The sequence below is a fragment of the Corythoichthys intestinalis genome, chromosome 21 (genome assembly GCF_030265065.1).
Source record: "Corythoichthys intestinalis isolate RoL2023-P3 chromosome 21, ASM3026506v1, whole genome shotgun sequence".
In the NCBI taxonomy this organism is placed as follows: Eukaryota; Metazoa; Chordata; class Actinopteri; order Syngnathiformes; family Syngnathidae; genus Corythoichthys; species Corythoichthys intestinalis.
The window spans coordinates 27,715,879-27,736,545 of record NC_080415.1 but is presented as its reverse complement, the minus strand read 5'-3'; the positions used below and the strand labels follow the sequence as shown (position 1 = coordinate 27,736,545).

At 38.3% G+C, this 20,667-nt stretch overlaps 1 protein-coding gene across 1 annotated transcript in view; it reads left to right on the top strand.

Annotated features, from left to right (window-relative positions):
• Positions 1–9,038: 9,038 nt before the first annotated feature.
• wnt3 (wingless-type MMTV integration site family, member 3) overlaps positions 9,039–20,667 on the top strand; it is a 57,393-nt gene continuing 45,764 nt past the window's right edge. The window contains exon 1 of the mRNA XM_057826861.1: positions 9,039–9,319. Coding sequence (XP_057682844.1) covers positions 9,240–9,319 — 80 coding nt within the window. The 5' untranslated portion in view covers positions 9,039–9,239. The remainder of the gene's footprint in view (positions 9,320–20,667) is intronic.

Below are 20,667 nucleotides of genomic sequence, written 5' to 3'. Positions count from 1 at the left end.
TTATCTCACTTTTGAACGAATGTAAAAAATCCGAGATGGACATACAGTGGGGAAAATAAGTATTTAGTCAACCACCAATTGTGCAATTTCTCCGACTTGAAAAGATTAGAGAGGCCTGTAATTGTCAACATGGGGAAACCTCAACCATGAGAGACAGAATGTGGGAAAAAAAAACAGAAAATCACGTTTGATTTTTAAAGAATTTATTCCCAAATTAGAATGGAGAAAAAAAGTATTTGGTCACCTACAAACAGGCAAGATTTCTAGCTGTCAAAGAGGTCTAACTTCTTCTAACGAGGTCTAACGAGACTCCACTCGTTACGTGTATTAATGGCACCTGTTTTAACTCATTATCGGTATAAAAGACACCTGTCCACAACCTCAGTCAGTCACACTCCAAACTCCACAGTGGCCAAGACCAAAGAGCTGTCGAAGGACACCAGAGACAAAATTGTAGACCTGCACCAGGCTGGGAAGACTTAAATCTTAAATAGATCTAAAATGCTTGGTGTAAAGAAATCAACTGTGGGAGCAATTATTAGAAAATGGAAGACATACAAGACCACTGATAATCTCCCTCCATCTGGGGCTCCATGCAAGATCTCACCCCGTGGCGTCAAAATGATAACAAGAACGGTGAGCAAAAATCCCAGAACCACACGGGGGGACCGAGTGAATGACCTACAGAGAGCTGGGACCAAAGTAACAAAGGCTACTATCAGTAACACAATGTGCCGCCAGGGACTCAAATCCTGCACTGCCAGGCATGTCCCCCTGCTGAAGAATGTACACGTCCAGGCCCGTCTGCGGTTCGCTAGAGAGCATTTGGATGATCCAGAAGAGGACTGGGAGAATGTGTTATGGTCAGATGAAACCAAAATACAACTTTTTGGTAGAAACACAGGTTCTATGGTTTGGAGGAGAAAGAATACTCAATTGCATCTGAAGAACACCATACCCATTGTGAAGCATGGGGGTGGAAACATCATGCTTTGGGGCTGCTTTTCTGCAAAGGGACCAGGACGACTGATCTGTGTAAAGGAAAGAATGAAGGGGGTTATGTATTGAGAGAAAATCTCCTTCCATCAGCAAGGGCATTGAAGATGAGACGTGGCTGGGTCTTTCAGCATGACAATGATCCCAAACACACAGCCAGGGCAACAAAGGAGTGGCTTCGTAAGAAGCATTTCAAGGTCCTGGAGTGGCCTAGCCCGTTTCCAGATCTCAACCCCATAGAAAATCTGTGGAGGGAGTTGAAAGTCCATGTTGCCCAACGACAGCCCCAAAACATCACTGCTCTAGAGGAGATCAGCATGGAGGAATGGGCCAAAATACCAGCAACAGTGTGTGAAAAGCTTGTGAAGAGTTACAAAAAACGTTTGGCCTCCGTTATTGCCAGCAAAGGGTCCATAACAAAGTATTGAGATTAATTTTTGGTATTGACCAAATACTTATTTTCCACCATGATTTGCAAATAAATTCTTTGAAAATCAAACAATGTGATTTTCTATTTTTTTTTCACATTCTGTCTCCCATGGTTGAGGTTTACCCATGTTACCCAATATTTTCAAGTGGGAGAACTTGCACAATTAGTGGCTGACTAAATACTTATTTGCCCCACTGTAAATGGAGTGAGTGACATAATTTGCCGGATGACACTTAGTGACATTGGTCATAAGCATTCATTTATGCCAAGGATGGTGTCATGTCATAATTGTGACGGTCTTCAGGCAGTCTTATGACGCTGTTGCCAAATAAAGTGTTACCTATTAATACTTAATAACCAATAAATCAAAAATAAACCGCACTGCACTATAAGCCGCAGGATTCGAAGTGAGGGGGAAAATTACAGTAAGTACAGAAACAGGCAAAAATTACTTAAGTAAAAATACAAGTACCTATGAAAAAAAATACTCAAGTACAAAAGTATTTGCTTTAGAAATTACAACCTAAAACTAAAAGTATTTTCTCCCGATGCTAAAATTATATATAGATCTGATCAAATATTCAAAGTAACAACCAGAAAATTCATTGACTGCTCAATTTTATTTAAAACTGCGCAAAATGGAAAAATAAAAACAAGCAATAAAATTTACTGAACTGTAGACCGAAGCTTTTCAAGCTAAAAAAACTCACAAATTTAGCTTAATGGCGGATTGCAAGCAACTAACAGGTGCATACCCCTACCTATTGTACAAGAGTGTGCACATACAGCATATTGGTCAACATCTTGTTCACCTGCCTAGTCTTGCTTGTACTCGTGTTGCTGCCTCTAGTGCTCAATTACAATATAGTTGTAATATATAGTAGTTTTTTTTTTTTAAATGCGCCAGAGGCATGAAAATGAAACTATCAATTCACAATGAGAAAAAAAAACATACAAAAGTAACACGTAACGCAGGCGACCATTTGAAAAGTCGTTGAGCAAAAAGTACAGATACGTGCTGTAAATTGTAGTGAAGTAAAAAACCACTTCATTTGTACTCAAGTAAAGTACAGATACACAAAAATGTACTTAAGTACAGTCACAAAGAAATTTTACTTCGTTACATTTCACCACTGAAAGAACTAGAATCTCTCAAATCTAACTAACTAAACAATTCTATGAATAGAACCAGTACCGAGATCCAACCAGAACATCATATCTGTTTAAAAAAACAAAAACCTTGTAGTAAACATAACCAGAACGACCGCTTTAAACAGACCCCAAAACCACTGTCACCAGAACAAGAAACTCTAACCAAAACCAACAGAAAGCTGTAAACTGAACCAACTCAAACCCTCAAACAGAATACAAACCTCACACTAAGAACAAACAAAACCTATGAAATCAGGAACATCACACTTGAAAGAATCAGTATCTTCAGAAGCAGATCATCTGAATATGAAACACACACTTGACACTAAAATTAGATAATTTATCAAATAGAATCAATTTGGTTAGCACTGCTGTGGTATTTGAATTTTCCAGTGGGAGTTCCTAAATCTACTCAAAATGGCTACTTCAAACCAACACAAATGACTGCCTGATCAATTCTGGACATGGGTACTTGACACTTTTTCGTGCATTTGGTCATGACAGAAATGCCCACCAAATTCTGGATTGATTGGAAAAACTGGTCTCAAGGGCTATCTTTTTTTCAAACTTTCCATTTTTAGAAGTAGTGAAAATACATTTGTATTCCAATGACAGTTTTTAGGCACGCTAAAGTCCACAAAAAGGCTATTCATTGGTAGGAATTATAAGATCTTCCAAGAAAACCGCTTTCAGTTTTCATTTTCCTGTTTTACAACCTTTCCATTCATTTTCCAAACTTTCCAACCATATTTCCAATCCCTTTCATCGTTTTCCTGCTTGTTTCCTTTCCATTTGTTTCCATCCTTTTCACAGTGTTTGTGAGCAAAATGTTTAGATACGAGCAAAGGTAGGTAGAGTAGCCAATAATGTTACTCAAGTAAGAGTAGCGCTACTTTAAAAAATAAAAATACTCAAGTAAAAGTAGTCATCCAAAAAATGTACTCAAGTAAAAAAAGTATTTGGTGAAAAGAATACCTAAGTTACGAGTGACTGCTTACGATGTTTGATTTTTTTTTTGTTAAACAATGTTTATTTTTAATCTGTATGAACTGTTATTATACTTTGAAGGAGAATACTATAACCAATAACATAGCCACATTAAACCGTAAAGGCGTATGTTCTTTATCCTCTGAGAAGAACAACAAAAATTACTGTGGCTTACTGAAAAGCCAAGTCTACGTTATGCTGCGTGAATGTAGGCGAGCTGCATTCAGAAAGGAGGAGGAGCACAATATCCACTCCGAATGATCGCTGTCATCCCTCCCGCTCTGAATGGATTGGACAGCTATCGCTGTGGCAGAGTATTACTGCATCCATTGCTAACATGTATCACACTGTAAAAAAGACCCATTGGCTGCTTCGATCTCTGCTAGCCCTACTTACTGCCTTCAATAGCAGCCAATGAGGTAAAATGTCATTATAGTGTTTTATCTTTATAAGCCACAGTTTGAACATTGCTGTGCTAGGATTTTGTGGGGAAAAATTGCCACGTATTTCACTCACTGGCTGGTTGTCAACATATCAATACTTACAGGTGATTTACATAATACTGGGTTCCCTACCTCACATTGCCAAATTGTGCACGCTCCACCCATTAGCGGAGTTTAAGGGGGTGCCCAAGCATGCACCAACACCGTACAAACATAACGCAACACCCCTCTAGTGGCTTGGCGGTGTATTACAGAGCAACGCGTCACCTGGCCGGTGAACCATCGAATGTCGAATGACTCCGTAGTCGCTGCGCCGTCACCGCAACACAGGAGCATGGAGCATAACTCAGGCTTAAATGTAACTTGTAGCATTAGCATAGCATTTGCGCTCCGAGTTAGCATTAGCCTAATGCTAGCAGCGAGCATCCTGTTCTCTTAAACTCTGGGACAACTTTTTTACATACAGTTTGTGTACTGTTTTCTTGCTGAGAGTGTATTATCACCAAGTTAGTATTGTCCTTGTAGACGCTACTATATGTGCTCATCTGTCAATGTTCATTCGAAATAGTTAGAAATATTTATCTATTCATGTTTGGAGTATTTTTCTTTAATTTTACAGACGAAAACATTTTTTTGTAAACGTCGACTACACCTAGACGAAATTAGTCTCGGGTTTTGTCAACATAAACTAGACGAAGACACATTTTGAGATTACTAAAATATGACTATGACTAACAAGTAGGGGTGTAACGGTACACAAAAATATCGGTTCGGTACGTACCTCAGTTTTGAGGTCACGGTTCGGTTCATTTTCGGTACAGTAAGACACAAACAAAATGCGAAATATAAATGTGCTAGTTGTTTATTACACACCTTTGTGCTTTCAACAATAGGAACATTAGCCTATACAAAGCTAGAATTCTGCTCAAAAAGTGGCGGGTATTTAAAGATAATCCAACAATAATTTGCCTTTCAGACCCCGCGTATTGGTCAGCTTTCTTTCTGAAAGAAAGAAGCAAAAAGAAGTCCTGCGCTAAAGAGAAAAGCAATCCCAATGACAAAGATTTTAACATGTATTTTACAAATGAAATGCCTCAATGAATCATTTTTTCTTTTCTTATGAACGGTTTTCAAAAGCTTTATTGGTGGATTTTCTCAAAGCGCCACACAGAAATTAATGAATTTAATTGTGTAAGCAGGATGTGTGTATTATTTTTATTATTTAATTACAGGTGTTTTAGCTCATTTCAATTTTATTTAAATGGGCTATTATTTTTTTATCATGTGTTTATATTTTACAAATGTGATGTAGTATCCATTTATATGGTATATTTTATGTTGCATAACTTTAGTTCCTATGTAAATATTAGTTCCTACTTGTTTTGTTGTGGAAGGAGGGTTTTGTATTGAACACGGGCCCGTGTTGGTTATTATTATAGCAGAGAAGACAGCAGTAAATCAACAAAGACAAGTCAACTGTGCCCCGATCTACCACTCAGAGTTCTGATGGACTCAAAAAGTGGGTTACGATTGCATATTAGTTTGAAAATCGACCGGATCTACCGTATTTTTATACGAGTGACTTCCGGTCTGCCCGATCCTAGCTACCTGTAGTAGTATTGACGCAGGAGGGTCGCGTCTCGCGTCAAATAATAAACTCTGCCGTTCTTTTCACGTGCGTTGTGTTGAGCCGCTTCTGGGATGCGTCTAACACCCGGCCGCACTGTGACTGGTGTGCATTGGCTGACTTTAACGCCCGCGTTTTACTGCGTTCTCGCGGCGGCCACGTTGTCGCGCCGTTGACGTTTCTGGGTTATACTGTCCTACCGTGTTGGTCCTCATTATTAGAGCTGGGAATCTTTGGGCACCTAACGATTCAATTACGATTATGATTCAGAGGCTCCGATTCGATTATAAAATGATTATTGATGCACCCCCCTCCTTTATTTTATTTTTATTTTTTTTAATGTTTTGCACATTAGTTCCAAACTTGTTCAAGAATCCTCTCAGGCTAAACCAAACTACTATTTCAGTATCAAGTTAACATATAACAGTAAACAAATATACAAACATAAAAGCAAATAAAAAACTCCAGTCCCCATTCTGTATCAGCAGCTTTAAACTACATTCAATTAATGTAATATAGTGAATCAACGGTTACAGTTAAAATTGCTCCGTTATTCCATAATTTCCCTTCTGTCTACTTTTGTCAAAGTTTTAAAATTATTTCATCATTTAAAGATAGATTCAAGACAAGAGTCTGCCGATTTTGGAGTATTTTAGATAAAAAGTTAATTAGGTTCGCTACAAACGGGGCCACTAGAGAGGTCTACTGTTTTAAGATGGCGGCTGTTTACTTACGCCGGAAAGTCTCTGTTCAATAATACATGTTCTAACACCGACGTCGTCTGTCATTTTGCATCTAGTTCTACATATATATGATATCTACTGTAGCCGTATGTTTGTAGCAACTAGCAACTGTGCGTTGTTTGTAGCGGCTGTCAGCTGCAGTCAGGTATGATTGTTTTTTTATTTAGCGGCATGAGTTGAACATGATATTTACTCTTGGTCCGTTCCTCATTGCGTCCAAAAGACCGCGCTGACTGTGTTTTACTTCCGCTTTACCTGGTATAATTCAATAATCGGAATTAGAATATTTGTAAATCGTTCTCGAATCTTCCACGGCTGAATCGCGAATAATCTAAGAATCGGAAATTTCGCACGCCTCTACTCATTATAGTAGAGAAGACGGAGTAAATATAATCTACACCAGGGGTCCCCAACGACCGGGCCGCGGACCGGTACCGGTCCGTGGCGCATTTGGTACCGGGCCGTGCAGATATAATAAATAATTTATTAACGACTGCATTCTGGCCAATTGACTTTGGCCTGTGCCGCTTAACACACCAATATCCCTGTCTACTCTAGATATACAACTACAGGATAGGAGGTCGTCATAGAAGTGCATTGATTGGGCTGTTAGCACTAAATCTCGTTTTGTATATCTATGCGCGCTTGGACTCGATCATAACGTATGACGTAGGTCGTCGCCAATCACATTTCTTCCCGGAAATAATTAGCCCCCACACTAGAATGACTGAATAACAGACGTCTTTGGACAGACTTTTTACGGGGAAAAGGGAACCTGACGAGCCAGAAGATGTGCCTACAACCACAAAGAAAACAAAATTTATGCTACTTCCCAATCACTAAAGACCCACGAACTGCGAAGGAGTGAATTCGTGACCCGTATGTGAATAAATCGAGTGATTCGAGCATGTCTGTGGAACAGGAATATCAGCAAATCACAGCGATTTAGACGTACATTTGAGACAACAACTCTACCGAAGTTCTGGATTAAAGTCATTTCGGAATATCCTGACATCGCTAGGAGCGCGCTGAAAACTGCTACAATTTCCAACATCGTGTATTTGTGATGCTAGCTTCTCTCACTTTCCCATCTCGGGACCATTTCGTCTCAACGAAACAAACTCAGGCCTCCCACTGATTCAGCGGGTGAGTTGTATTTTTTCCCTGCACTTAACATGACGGGCTAAAAACAAATGCTATTTTATATTTGCTGTATTCTTCTGCCGCACATTGCCGGTGTTCTGACAAAGTTGGCATGCGCGTAATGTTAAAAAGGACTGCGAATGCAGCGATTCCTAAGTACACACTAAAAACTTTCTTTAAAGAAAGGAATATTAACTTACGTTTGCCATGTTAGGCGCACACAACAACTGCACGTAGCCCTCTCACTTAACGACTTCGCCGTGTCATTAAGCATTAATTTACGCCATTTCCGTGTTGCACATGTATGTTTGTGATGTAAATAGTATTTTAGCACCATTGGATAACATTGAGAGTCCAACTGAATATAAAAGAGGGCTTTTTTTCACCGCCACAAAAGCTTTGGGAGCAAAATTTTATAAGGGTGCAAAATTTGACAGAACACCGGTCCGTGAAAAAAAGACCCAAATCACACCGGTCCGTGGTGCAAAAAAGGTTGGGGACCCCTGATCTACACAAAGAAACTGTAACCCGATCGACTCACAGCCTCGAAAAGTAAGGGTTACATTACGTCAGAAACTCGTTCGGTACGCCTCCGTTCCGAACTGAGCACCACGTACCGAAACGGTTCAATACAAATACATGTACCGTTACACCCTTACTAACAAGTATTATAGTCCAAAAATGACTAAGACGAAATTTAAAAGGGCTTCCAAAAACAACACTGATTTGAACATTTTCTTATGCGTACCACAAGAGGGAGCCCGCGTACCACTACTGGTCCTCGTCCCTCACTTTGTGAACCACTGTTATAGATTCCCCGACAGGAAGTGATACAAATCTCATTTTGTGGCATGTGACAGGACATCCGGCTGTCTGGATGTCCACCCGCCTCTGCTTTGATGCTCGCTATCTTGTCGGTATTCATGCCGATCAGTTTCCTCGTATGTGAATCGGATGACTCCAGGCCATCCATCACAAGCCCCCTGTTCCCTCCCTCCCAGCCATCAGAATGACAATGGTGCTGATGTAAAAAGTGTCGCCTTTGGGCCGTCGCATGCCTGTCTCAGCCACCGCCGCACTTTATGGCTTTATTGCAGCTCTTTTTATACCCCCCCCACGCTGAGGCGGGCGGGCAACAATTTGGAAAATTCACTGTAACCCCACTCCCACTTTTTCGCCGGCGTGCATCAACACGCCGACCGATATCCGGATCAATTAGTCGGCTAGCAATTTTTTTCAAGGTGGGGGGGGTGGAAACAAGTTACCTTCTTGTGGCGTCACGCCCTCTCTGCACACGACCGGAGAGGGGGCGAGGGGGTGATTGACAGATGGGAAGGAATAATAATTTTTTTTTTTTTTGTAACCTAAGGCCATCTCCTGTGATTGGCTTGCCAGCTGACATCTCCAACCCCCCCCCCCCCCCCCCTTCACCTCCCTCCTCCTGCCCTCCCTCCCATTTAATATTGGGCCTGTGGATGAGGCATCCTGAGGGAGAAAAAAGTGCAGCGAGAGGAAGACATCTACCTTAGGGAAGAAGAAGAAGGAGAAGAACAAGAAGAGGGAGGGAAAGAAGAAGAGGAGCGTCCCTCACAGGAGCCTCACACACTTTCCTGGCCCGACGCGAACAACAAGGACGTTTATCTTCTTCTTTGCGACAATTTGATCTGAATTAGAAAGTGGAGCTTCCATGCGTTGAAGCCTCCAACCAGGCTGGCCTCATGGATTTGTACCTGATTGGATATTTGCTGTGCGCGTTGCTGTGCGGCTCGCGGGTGCTGGGAGGCTATCCCATTTGGTGGTGAGTACGCCGCGACGACGCCAACGGCAAAAAACAAAAATACAAGGACGGAAAAAAGGCCTCCGTCGTTGATGGATTTGGCGGGGAACGATTTGGCGGGGGATTAAAATGGATGGAAAGTTCGAGTTTGATGTAATTCGCCGAAATGTGGATGTCGGAATTGCATGAAATTGGAATTTAAATTAAGTGCAGAATAGAGGTCAACTACAGGAGAGAAAAATTGAACTGGATTAGGAAAAAAAATAGTCCAGAAAATATATATAATAGATAATTTTTTTAAAATACATTTTTAATGACATATTTATAGGTTTTTATCTTGTTTTCTTATGTAAAAAAAAATTTTTTTTTTTAAGAATTTAAGAGAATATTTACTGTTTTTACTTTTTTTTAATTTAGAAAAATTATTAAAATTAAAACATTAAAAAAACAAAAAATGAACAAGTAATTTTTTTATTTAAAATGTATATATATATATATATCTCTTTAATTAAATTAAAAATAAGTTTAAAAGAACATATGTATGATTTTTTTCCTCTTTAGTTTAAAAGCATTTATTAAATTACACATTAAACAAATTGAAGTACAAATAAGACTTTTTCCTTTTAGCTTTTAAATACATTTTTAATTTGAATTTTTAAAAAATCAATTAAATATTAATTTAAAAACATGAGAAAATGTATAATGAATAAAAATTTACAAATTAAAACAAATGATTAAATTTATAAATTTGATAAACATGAATAAAAAAATTATAAACAATCCCATTTGGGTCAGTTTTGTTTTTTATTATTGATATTTTTAGGGCTGCAGCTATCTATTATTTTAGTAGTCGATTAATCAATGAACTAATTGGCTCGAATAATCAAGTAATCGGATAAAGATCATAAAAAATTAAAATACCTGAGCTGGGCCTCAAACTAATTAATAAATGAGGATCTAAGTACAATTTACATAGCAAAAGTCCACTAGCTTAAATGCTATAAAATGCTAACTTAATTTTTTTACAATGCTCTAAACAAATGGTTCAAACACATATTCCCACAAAAAACAGCTAAATATACCTATAAACTAATTTACGAATGCATAAAAAAAACATTAGTTGGTCTTAACAGGGAGCAGCTGAATTCAGCCATGTGAAATGAGTTATATTCACTGTTGCCACTAGAAGGCAATGTATCCACCAGAATCAATAAAATCAGCAAACACTTTCAAACAAGGGCGCAGGTTTGGTCTCAACATTGGTAGGGACGATATAACAGCATAACCTACATGTCCACTTTTTGCTGAGGACGGGACATTAATAAGAGCAAACAGATTGGGTGAACGTGGGTCAGGGCTACATTTCTCATGAATATGAACCTAATTAATTGATAGGCTAAATTATCAATGCAAAATAAATCTGTATTGACTTATACTTTAATGTGTATTGGTTCAGGTGATGAACAAAATAAATCTGTATTGACTTATACTTTAATGTCTATTGGTTCAGGTGATAAACAAAATAAATCTGTATTGACTTATACTTTAATGTGTATTGGTTGAGGTAATAAACCGTTTGATTCAGACCTTTGTTTTCAAAAACTACTAAAACATTTTGAAAACTTCCAGAATAAATGTCTGGATTTCATTAGCAAATTTAAATTGCAATATTTGAACATATATTATATTTACATATACGTGTTAATCATCCCTTAACTATGCAGGAATGCAAAAAATAAACATTTGTCTTAAAACGACTCAACATTGTGTGTCTAAATAAAGAAATTAAATATAACTGGGAAAAAAATTGTAGTCAGGGATCAACAACAACAACAAAAAGTTTAGTAAGTCTAATAAATGTTAGCAGTTTCCTACTTGTATTTTGCAGGTTAGCAAATTCACACAGTTTAATGTTAACTCTGTGGTCGGACTTTTAGTAGCAAAATTAGTAGTGTGTTCCCCACCTCCACAACATTGATTTCTTTTTACATTACTTACAGTGGCTGCTACTGCTAGTAGTCGAAAAAAATTAAAAGGGGGCGGAGGAGGTGGCATGTTGTCGACATGTTGCATTTTTATGAGGGCTGTGAGTGCGTGTGTTGGGGCGTGGGGGGTCAAGTCATCAGCCAATCTAATGTGCGTTTGAGAGAAAAACATGGACTGGCACATTCAGCAAGTCAAAAGATGTAAATGTAAGTCTGAATATAATGCAAATCATTTAATAATGGTAGGGTCAATTCTATCCTGACAACATTTGGGAAGACATTCTAAATTACTTATATAATATAAAGTCATTATATAATGCAAATAAGGTTGCTTAAAAATTGGTGGGGACAATTTGAGCATCTTGAAATGTTGGAAGTGTTATGTCTCTACCATCCCTATGCAAACCTATGCCCTTGCTTTCAAAACAAACCATTCCCACGCCACTTTAATTAATCGAAGATTAAAAACTTCTCATCGAATTACTCAAGTTAATCAACTAATCATTGCAGTACTAGATGTTTTTCAAAAATAACATTTCCTTCAATTTTTTTTAAGTAAAAATCTCCCTTTTAATCAAATACCGTATTGGCCCGAATATAAGACGGCCCTGATTATAAGATGACTCTCTCTTTTTCAAGACTCAAGTTTGAAAAAAGACTTTTTGAACACCAAATTCATTTTTATACAGAATTACAGTACATCTGAAAAAAAAAAAAAAAGATTATAACAATATATTTGAGAGAAAAAGTTATTTTGCCTCATTCAAATCTTAATATCTGAACTTTTAAATATGTAAACTAAAGTGCAATCACATTCGTAAATGAATGGCGTCTGGTTTTTGAAATGTAAATAAACCAATCTATTATGATAAAACAACAAAATTGCAATAACTGCATTAACAATCAAAGTGAAGTCTAACTGTAACTGTAGTCTTGAAACAAATCTGAATAAGGAAAAACATTGCAATAAAATAATGCAAACTGGTTAAACTTGAGAATAGCTGAGATCTGTCATGACTAGAGCTGAAACGAATACTCGAGCAACTCGAGTTTAAAACTGATCCGAGTAACTTTATTCACCTTGAGTAATCCTTTTAATTTTGACAGCTCTAAGCATCACGTTTTGCCCGGAATACTTTTAATGCGGGACAACGCGCTGATGTCATGTGCGTAGAGGCACATGAAGCAATAAAAAAAACAAACAAACAAAAAAAAAACCTTACTGCAGCCGACAGCCGCTACAAACGACGCCGACTTTGCTAAAAACTAGCCCGCATGATGCTCCAGTGGTAGCAGGTAGCGTCTGATGCGTCTCATAGAGATCACATGTATGTTGAACTAGATGCGAAATGACAGAGTCAGCGGCGTTAGTAAACAGCCGCCATCATAAAGCAGTAGACTTCTAAGCACTAATAAATAAGATTAACGTTACTGTCACTCGCTCACGTAACGTTAGCCCTGCGGAGGGCTAGGTTTCTATTAATTATGACCAGTGTCGATGCGTGGCTAACGTGTTTTACATACAGGCTTTATTTAATCTGTGAAAACATAGCGCTGTAGATTGATGGGGGTATAAAATAAAAACTTAATAATGCTAACTGTCAATTTTAGCTCAGTAGTCAATGCTGGATAAAACACCAAGTAGCACCGGTGCCTAATGTGCTCCAATACAGCAGGTATCATACATTTATTTTGAACACTGCAAAAACTCAAAATCCTATCAGGAATTACAGTTTAGACTAACTTAAAACTTAACTAGAACTTAAAAATAGTTTGACAGAAATAGAAACACGTGGGAAAAACACCTGGCTTTTATGTGATGTGTGTTATCAAGCGTAATGGCACTTTTAGGTAAGAAATATATATATATTGTTTTTATAAGATCTAAAAGTTTTTTGAGTGAAAGCTGTGAATTAGTCTATTTTTTATTCCAGTTACATCTGAGATGCAATTGTTGGCTGTTTTCAACGATGTACATCGAAAATAAAGACATTGATTGACTGAAAATGGTTCAATATTAGATCAAATGTCTTGTTTTCTCATGTATATTTATAATTGGTCTTCACCTAAAAATATGTTTTATCCGATTACTCGATTAATCGATATAATTTTCAGTAGGGTTGTTCCGATCATGTTTTTTTGCTCCCGATCCGATCCCAATCGTTTTAGTTTGAGTATCTGCCGATCCCGATATTTCCTGATCCGGTTGCTTTTTTTTTTTGCTCCCGATTCAAGTCCCGATAATTTTTCCCGATCATATACATTTTGGCAATGCATTAAGAAAAAAATGAATAAAACTCGGACGAATATATACATTCAACATACAGTACATAAGTACTGTATTTGTTTATTATGACAATAAATCCTCAAGATGGCATTTACATTATTAACATTCTTTCTGTGAGAGGGATCCACGGATAGAAAGACTTGTAATTCTTAAAGGATAAATGTGACTTTGTATATTGTGACTAGATATTGCCATCTAGTGTATTTGTTGAGCTTTCAGTAAATGATACTGTAGCCATTTAACTGTTCTGCCCAAATGCATGATGGGAAGTGCAACCATGACTGTGCGTAGTGGTACCAATTGATATATCTTCTCTGCGTTGGGAAATAACATAGGGTGTTAAGAAAAAGATCGACCAGGCCGTTTGGGGGCTCTAAGCAAAATAATGCAAAGGGGCCCATATTTTTGGCCCACCATTTCGTCACAGTGTACTGTGAAACCCATACATGCAATCCAACCCATACGTCCATATTTTGTATATTAATCAGATTTTGTTGCACTGCATACTTCAAACTTCTCACCCTAAATGATTGTCAGTACTTACAGTAGATGGCGCCAAACCTTTTTCTAAAAGAAAGTTAAGGAAGAACTTTTATTTTTTAAGGTTGTAATCAATTATCAAAACTCACAAAAGTCAAATTAAGCAAACTGAAGTAAACAAAATAGAATCTAAATTTAACAATAACCAGATTGGGGGCCCCCTAGTGGTCAGGGGCCCTAAGCAGCGGCATAGTCATAGGCCATAGGCTGGGCCGGCTCTGAGATCGACTACTACCTTTCTTCCCCACATTGCGTCTCACGATATTTCTAATCGTTGGGAGAGGGATTGAAAAGCTTTAGCCAATTAAAAAAAGTCTCCAAAGGCTGCCAAAATTCACTCTACTCATTTTACGCTGCCTTTTAGCTCTATATATAGCTATAACGGCGCCATTAAAGATTGAACGCGACAACGTGTGAGTGGGTCATGCAGCGCATACGTTAATTGCGTTAAATATATTAACGTGATAAATTGTTAAAAAATTAATTACTGCCGTTAACGCAATAAATTTGATAACCCTACTTTAAGCCTAAAGTAAAGACTCTGGATGAGTGTAACACATTATGTCTGTAACGTTAAATACAATTACAAAACGATTCAATTTAAAAAAATATATATATTAAAAAAAGGCATGTCCGATATTTTTTTGCCGATTCCGATACTTTGACATCTCTAATTTTCAGTTGATTACTCGATTACTAAAATATTCGATAGCTGCAGCCCTAGTTATGACAGACCATCGCTTCAATGATATCTGGCGCCATCTTGCGTCGTGAATGGGTATAACGTCTAGACTGCGAATATAAGACGACCCCCACTTTTTCAATCTTATTTCAATGCGAAAAACACCGTCTTATATTCGGGCCAATACGGTAATAGAATAAATGAAAACTTCCAACTTCATTCTAGTCAAATTTAAGCATCAAGCAGCATAATATACACAATTTGCTTATTACTACCTCCTTGGCTACCATTGTCGGCACTAGAAGTCCGATCCAATTTGACTGGGAGGGCTGGCAGCGATCATTCGCGCAACTTAATCAGTTAATCTCACAAGAAGAAAATGTGTTCAGAGAAGTCCCGTTCTACCAAGAACACAAAAATGGCAATTCATCAAGTTAAAAATGAGCTTTCAAGCCAAAACAATTTGGCGTTTGGCTTTGTTATGGTTACGACTTGTCACCTCTGTGTGAGCCCCTGCGCAATCCTGCTGAACTTTTCAGCGATTTGGAAGTATGTCTTCTCGTGGATATAAACGAGCGTGTGACAAAAGCGATCTGGCAGGACGGTCGCGAGTTGTCAACGCTACTACGCCTTCGGTAGCCCAGCGAGCATGTGGCTCCATTTAGCGCGGCGGCGGTCGCCAAGTGCTTCGCGATGCCTGCACGCCCACTGCTGGCCGCCAGCAGGACCACCGCGCGAGTCACAAAAGGGCTCGGTTTGCTGACCCGCGGGTTCGGTGTCGTGTTCCCGAACAAAGCGCGTGGGCGCCTTTGATTGGGGCTGACAAATTTTCAGCGCCGTGGCTCCAGGTGACGGCGCAGGTGCTGAGGAACGCCTGTCGTCAGGAACCCCCCCAACGTCAAACGAGTTAGGTTTCAGCGAAGAGCCCGGCGGGCTTCTCTGGCCGTAAATTGTGAGGGAGCAGCGATATGCGCATACTGGATACATTCAAGCAGGGAGCGCTAATCAGGAGACTTTGGAGAGTCAATTGGCCTCATAAATTCAAGAATGTTGCAGGGAAACAGACTACAGTGGTGTCGAACCGCAGTCTTCACTTTCACAACAAACGATGAGAAGTCGTTTTTTAAGCAATTGTGTTAAAAATGGAATTTTGGAAAGGATGTTTCTAACCATCATGGCAGACTTCGAGAGTCAAGCATAGCGTCTTGTCTACCAACAGTCATGCTAATGGATGAAACTGGATTAAGAGGCTGAATTATATTGTTCTTATTGGATTTATTTAGGGAAATTTTCGAGATTTCCCCAGAAAACATGTTTTTGGAAGTTAAAAACTCGAGGAGCACTTCCGCCTCAGCAGCCAAATTCAAACTATTGCCACATTTGGTTAAAGGGGCACTCTACTTTAGGGCTTCAGCTATCGAATATTTTAGTAATGGGGTAATCGTCTGAAAATTCTAATGATTAATCGAGTAATTGGATTTTTTTTTTTTTTTTTTAATTAATAAAGCAATTAATAAATATACGAGGGCTGTCAAACGATTAAAATTCTAATCGAGTTAATTACAGCTTAAAAATTAATCGTAATTAATCTCAATTCAAACCATCTATAAAATATGCCATATTTTTCTGTAAATTATTGTTGGAATGGAAAGATAAGACACAAGATGGATATATACATTCAACATACAGTACATAAGGACTGTATTTGTTTAACAAAAAATCAACAAGATGGCATTAACATTATTAACATTCTGTTAAAGCAATCCATGGATAGAAAGACTTGTAGTTCTTAAAAGATAAATGTTAATACAAGTTATAGAAATTTTATATTAAAACCCCTCTTAATGTTTTCGTTTTAATAAAATTTGTAAAATTTTCAATCAAAAAATAAACTAGTAGCCCGCCATTGTTGATGTCAATAATTACTTACACAATGCTCATGGGTGCTGAAGCCTATAAAATCAGTCGCACCCAAGCTCCAGCAGAGGACGGCAAAACTCCACAAAACACAATTAACATGTGGGCATTTCACTGTACTGTCATTTAAATCTGTCTGAGTGGGGCATTTGTGTTAATTGCGTCAAATATTTTAACGCGATTAGTTTAAAAAATTAATTACCGCCCGTTAACGCGATAATTTTGACAGTCCTAAAATATACATGAGAAAACAAGACATTTAATCTAATATTGAACCATTGTCAGTCAATTAATGTCTTTATTTTCGATGTACATTGTTGAAAACAGCCAACAATTGCATCTCAGATGTGACTAGAATAAAAGACCAATTCACTGCTTTCACTCCAAAAACTTCTAGATCTTACAAAAAATGTTTATATATATTTCTTACCTAAAAATGTCATTATGCTTGATCACACACATCACTTAAAAGTTGGGTGTTTTTCCCACGTTTCAATTAAATTTCCATTTGTGTCAAGCTATTTTTAAGTTCTAGTTAACTTTTAAGTTAGTCTAAACTGTAAGTCCTGATAGGATTTTGAGTTTTCGCAGTGTTCAAAATAAATGTATGATACCTGCTGTATTGGAGCACATTAGGGACCAGTGCTACTTGGTGTTTTATCCAGCAATGACTACTGACCTAAAATTGACAGTTAGCATTATTAAATTTTTTACACCCTCATCACTCTACAGCGCTATGTTTTCACAAATTAAATAAAGCCTGTATGTAAGACACGTTAGCCATGCATCAACAGTGGTCATAATTAAAAGAAACCTAGCCTGCCGCAGGGCTAACGCTATGTGAGCGAGTGACAGTAACATTAATCTTATTTATTAGCACTGAGAAGTCTACTGCTTTAAGATGGTGGTTGTTTACTAATGCCGCCGAGTCTGTCATTTCGCATCTAGTTCTACATACATGTGATATCTATAAGACGCATCATACACTACCTGCTACCACCGTAGCATCATGTGGGCGTAGTTTTTAGCAATGTCGGCGTAGTTTGTAGCGGCTGTCGGCTGCAGTAAGGGTTTAAAAAAAAATAAAAAAATTTTATTGCTTCTTCCTCTATGCACCCGCATTAAAAGTAGTCCAGTCAAAATGTGATGCTTAGAGTTGACAAAATTAAACGATTCCTTGAGGTGAATAAAATTACTCGGATCAGTTTTTTAACTTGAGTTACTTGAGTTGCTCGAGTATTCGTTTCAGCTCTACTCTAACTGCAAATTGGAGTTAAATAGGCTAATCAGTTATAGGGAACCTCAGACGTAAAGATTTATAGGCTCTAATAAGCCACAAGTGAAATATTGCCATTGATTTAAAAATCTATAATACTCAGTAGATGTTTTGACCTACGAAAAGTGCCATGTTGAATGCGCGCAATGGACGCTCGGGGTGACGAGTGACGTAGTTTGTCACTGTCATTAGACGTGTTCTGCAATTCCTTCTATGCGGCGAGACGTCAAACACATGCGCACATTGGTTAAAAAGCAGCGAGTACTTACTATTTGTGTTTTTATTGAGTCTTTAATTATCTTTTCATTGCCTCAAAATACGTTTTGCATGTGTTTCCCTCTCATACTTTTAAGCATTGTGTTTTCTTGTGGTAGCTTTAAAGCAGATTGTTGATTTGTGGACACATTAGTCACGTACCGTAGCATATTTAAACCACCTTTGTTGGATATTACTACGTTTAAGTATTCTCTTAAGGCATCTTTAGTATGTTCTGTCTGTATGCATCTAAACCAGTGTTGTTTTCGTCAAAGGTAACAAAAATATTTCGTCAACGAACAATTTTTTTCATGACGATGACGTCACGATGACGTGCTGAAAACGTATCTTGGGAGCCTAAAACATAACGATACGAGAACGAGATGAAAATTTGCCAGAGTTTCCGTCATAAATTCACAATTTCTTTTTGTATGTGTAGTTATCACGCATTTAGCAATGTTTGGTCGTGTCACTCATGTGACGTGCTGCACCTCCCCCCGATCCACACAAAGGCCTAAACGTGCCCCCATTTCAGGCTCCTTTTGCGAAATATGTGTCAGGTGCTACTTGGTAAGTTTTGGTTTCTTATCTTGGCTATGCCATTTTGCTTTAGCCTTTAAAGGTCTGTGCTGAGTGATCGTCACACACTAAACTAACCTGTAGCATTAGCATAGCGTTTGTGTCAGCATTAGCATTTAGCACGGTTGTAGGTTCCAAAACGTAAAAAGCCCCAGCACGACGCTCTTTTCGCTCGTTTTCCTCTCCAAGCACGCTGGACAGCGGCAAAAAATACTCCTACTGCTCGTATTGAGTTCCTTTAAACCAACAAAACGTAAACAAAAGAGCAAACCGATAGAACGAGGAAACAAAAAAAAATAATCCACTTTGAAAGCCAAACAGAGAAATCCAAAGAAATCAAGAGAGGTCGAAAAACTGTGTGGCTCTCTGCCTTATGCCTTAGCACAACTGTCGCACAAAAGCTACTTCCACACATATCATCAAACGTGATAACGCAAGCTAGTTTTATAGAACAAAATTAATTATTCACAATTAACATGAATAATTCACTAAACCATTATTTGGGCTCGTACAACGGTGACTCGGTGTCTTCTTAAACTCTTGGAAAGTGGGTTTAATTCATTGCAAATAATGTGCTGTTTTCCTGCTGAGTGTGTATTATCATCATGAAAATGGTGATGTCCTTGTACTGTAGACTCTACAGTTATGTGCTCGTCTGTCATGTTCATTCGAAATTGTTGGAAACCTTTATTTATTTATTCATGGACTAAAACTTTTGAAATTCATAGACGAAAACATTTTGAGAATTGTCAACTAAAACTAGACGAAGACGAACACATTTTGAAATGACTAAAACATGACAAAGACTAATAAGTATTTTCGTCCAAAAGACTAAGACGACAATGATCTAAACAAAACAAGCTGAAAGCGCACGGTAGTACTTTGGGTGTCAAATTCGCCTCGTGTAGCACATTTTGGCAGAACACAGTTTTTTTTTTTCCCTACTCTCGTCTCGTCTCATCCCGTCTTTCCTGTTCATTTTGCTTTTGCTGCTTATTTTGCGAAATGTCGACTGCTGTCACGCTCATGAATGTTCCTCTCGGGTTCAAATTGAAAGGGTTGAACAGATGACATTTTTATGTCGCTAGAGTCATACTCTGGAAGTCCGGCAGCATAACCACGTGACGTCACCGCCCTGCGACATCAACAACAATGGCGACCTACTACCGTAATTTTCAGACTATAAGCTGCACTACACTAATTTGACACAAAAACTGCATTTGTTCATAGATAAGCCGCACCCGACTGTGAGCTGCACCTACAGTGGGGCAAATAAGTATTTAGTCAACCACTAATTGTGCAAGTTCACCCACTTAAAAATATTAGAGAGGCCTGTAATTGTCAACATGGGTAAACCTCAACCATGAGAGACTGAATGTGGAAAAAAAACAGAAAATCACATTGTTTGATTTTTAAAGAATTTATTTGCAAATCATGATGGGAAATAAGTATTTAGTCAATACCAAAAGTTCATCTCAATACTTTGTTATGTACCCTTTGTTGGCAATAACGGAGGCCAAACGTTTTCTGTAACTAAGCTTTTCACAGACTGTTGCTGGTATTTTGGCCCATTCCTCCATGCAGATCTCCTCTAGAGCAGTGATGTTTTGGGGCTGTCGTTGGACAACACGGACTTTCAACTCCCTCCACAGATTTTCTATGGGGTTGAGATCTGGAGACTGGCTAGGCCACTCCAGGACTTCTTACGAAGCCATTCCTTTGTTGCCCTGGCTGTGTGTTTGGGATCATTTTCATGCTAAAAGACCCAGCCACGTCTCATCTTCATTGCCCTTGCTGATGAAAGTAGGTTTTCACGCAAAATCTTTCAATACCTGGCCACATTTATCC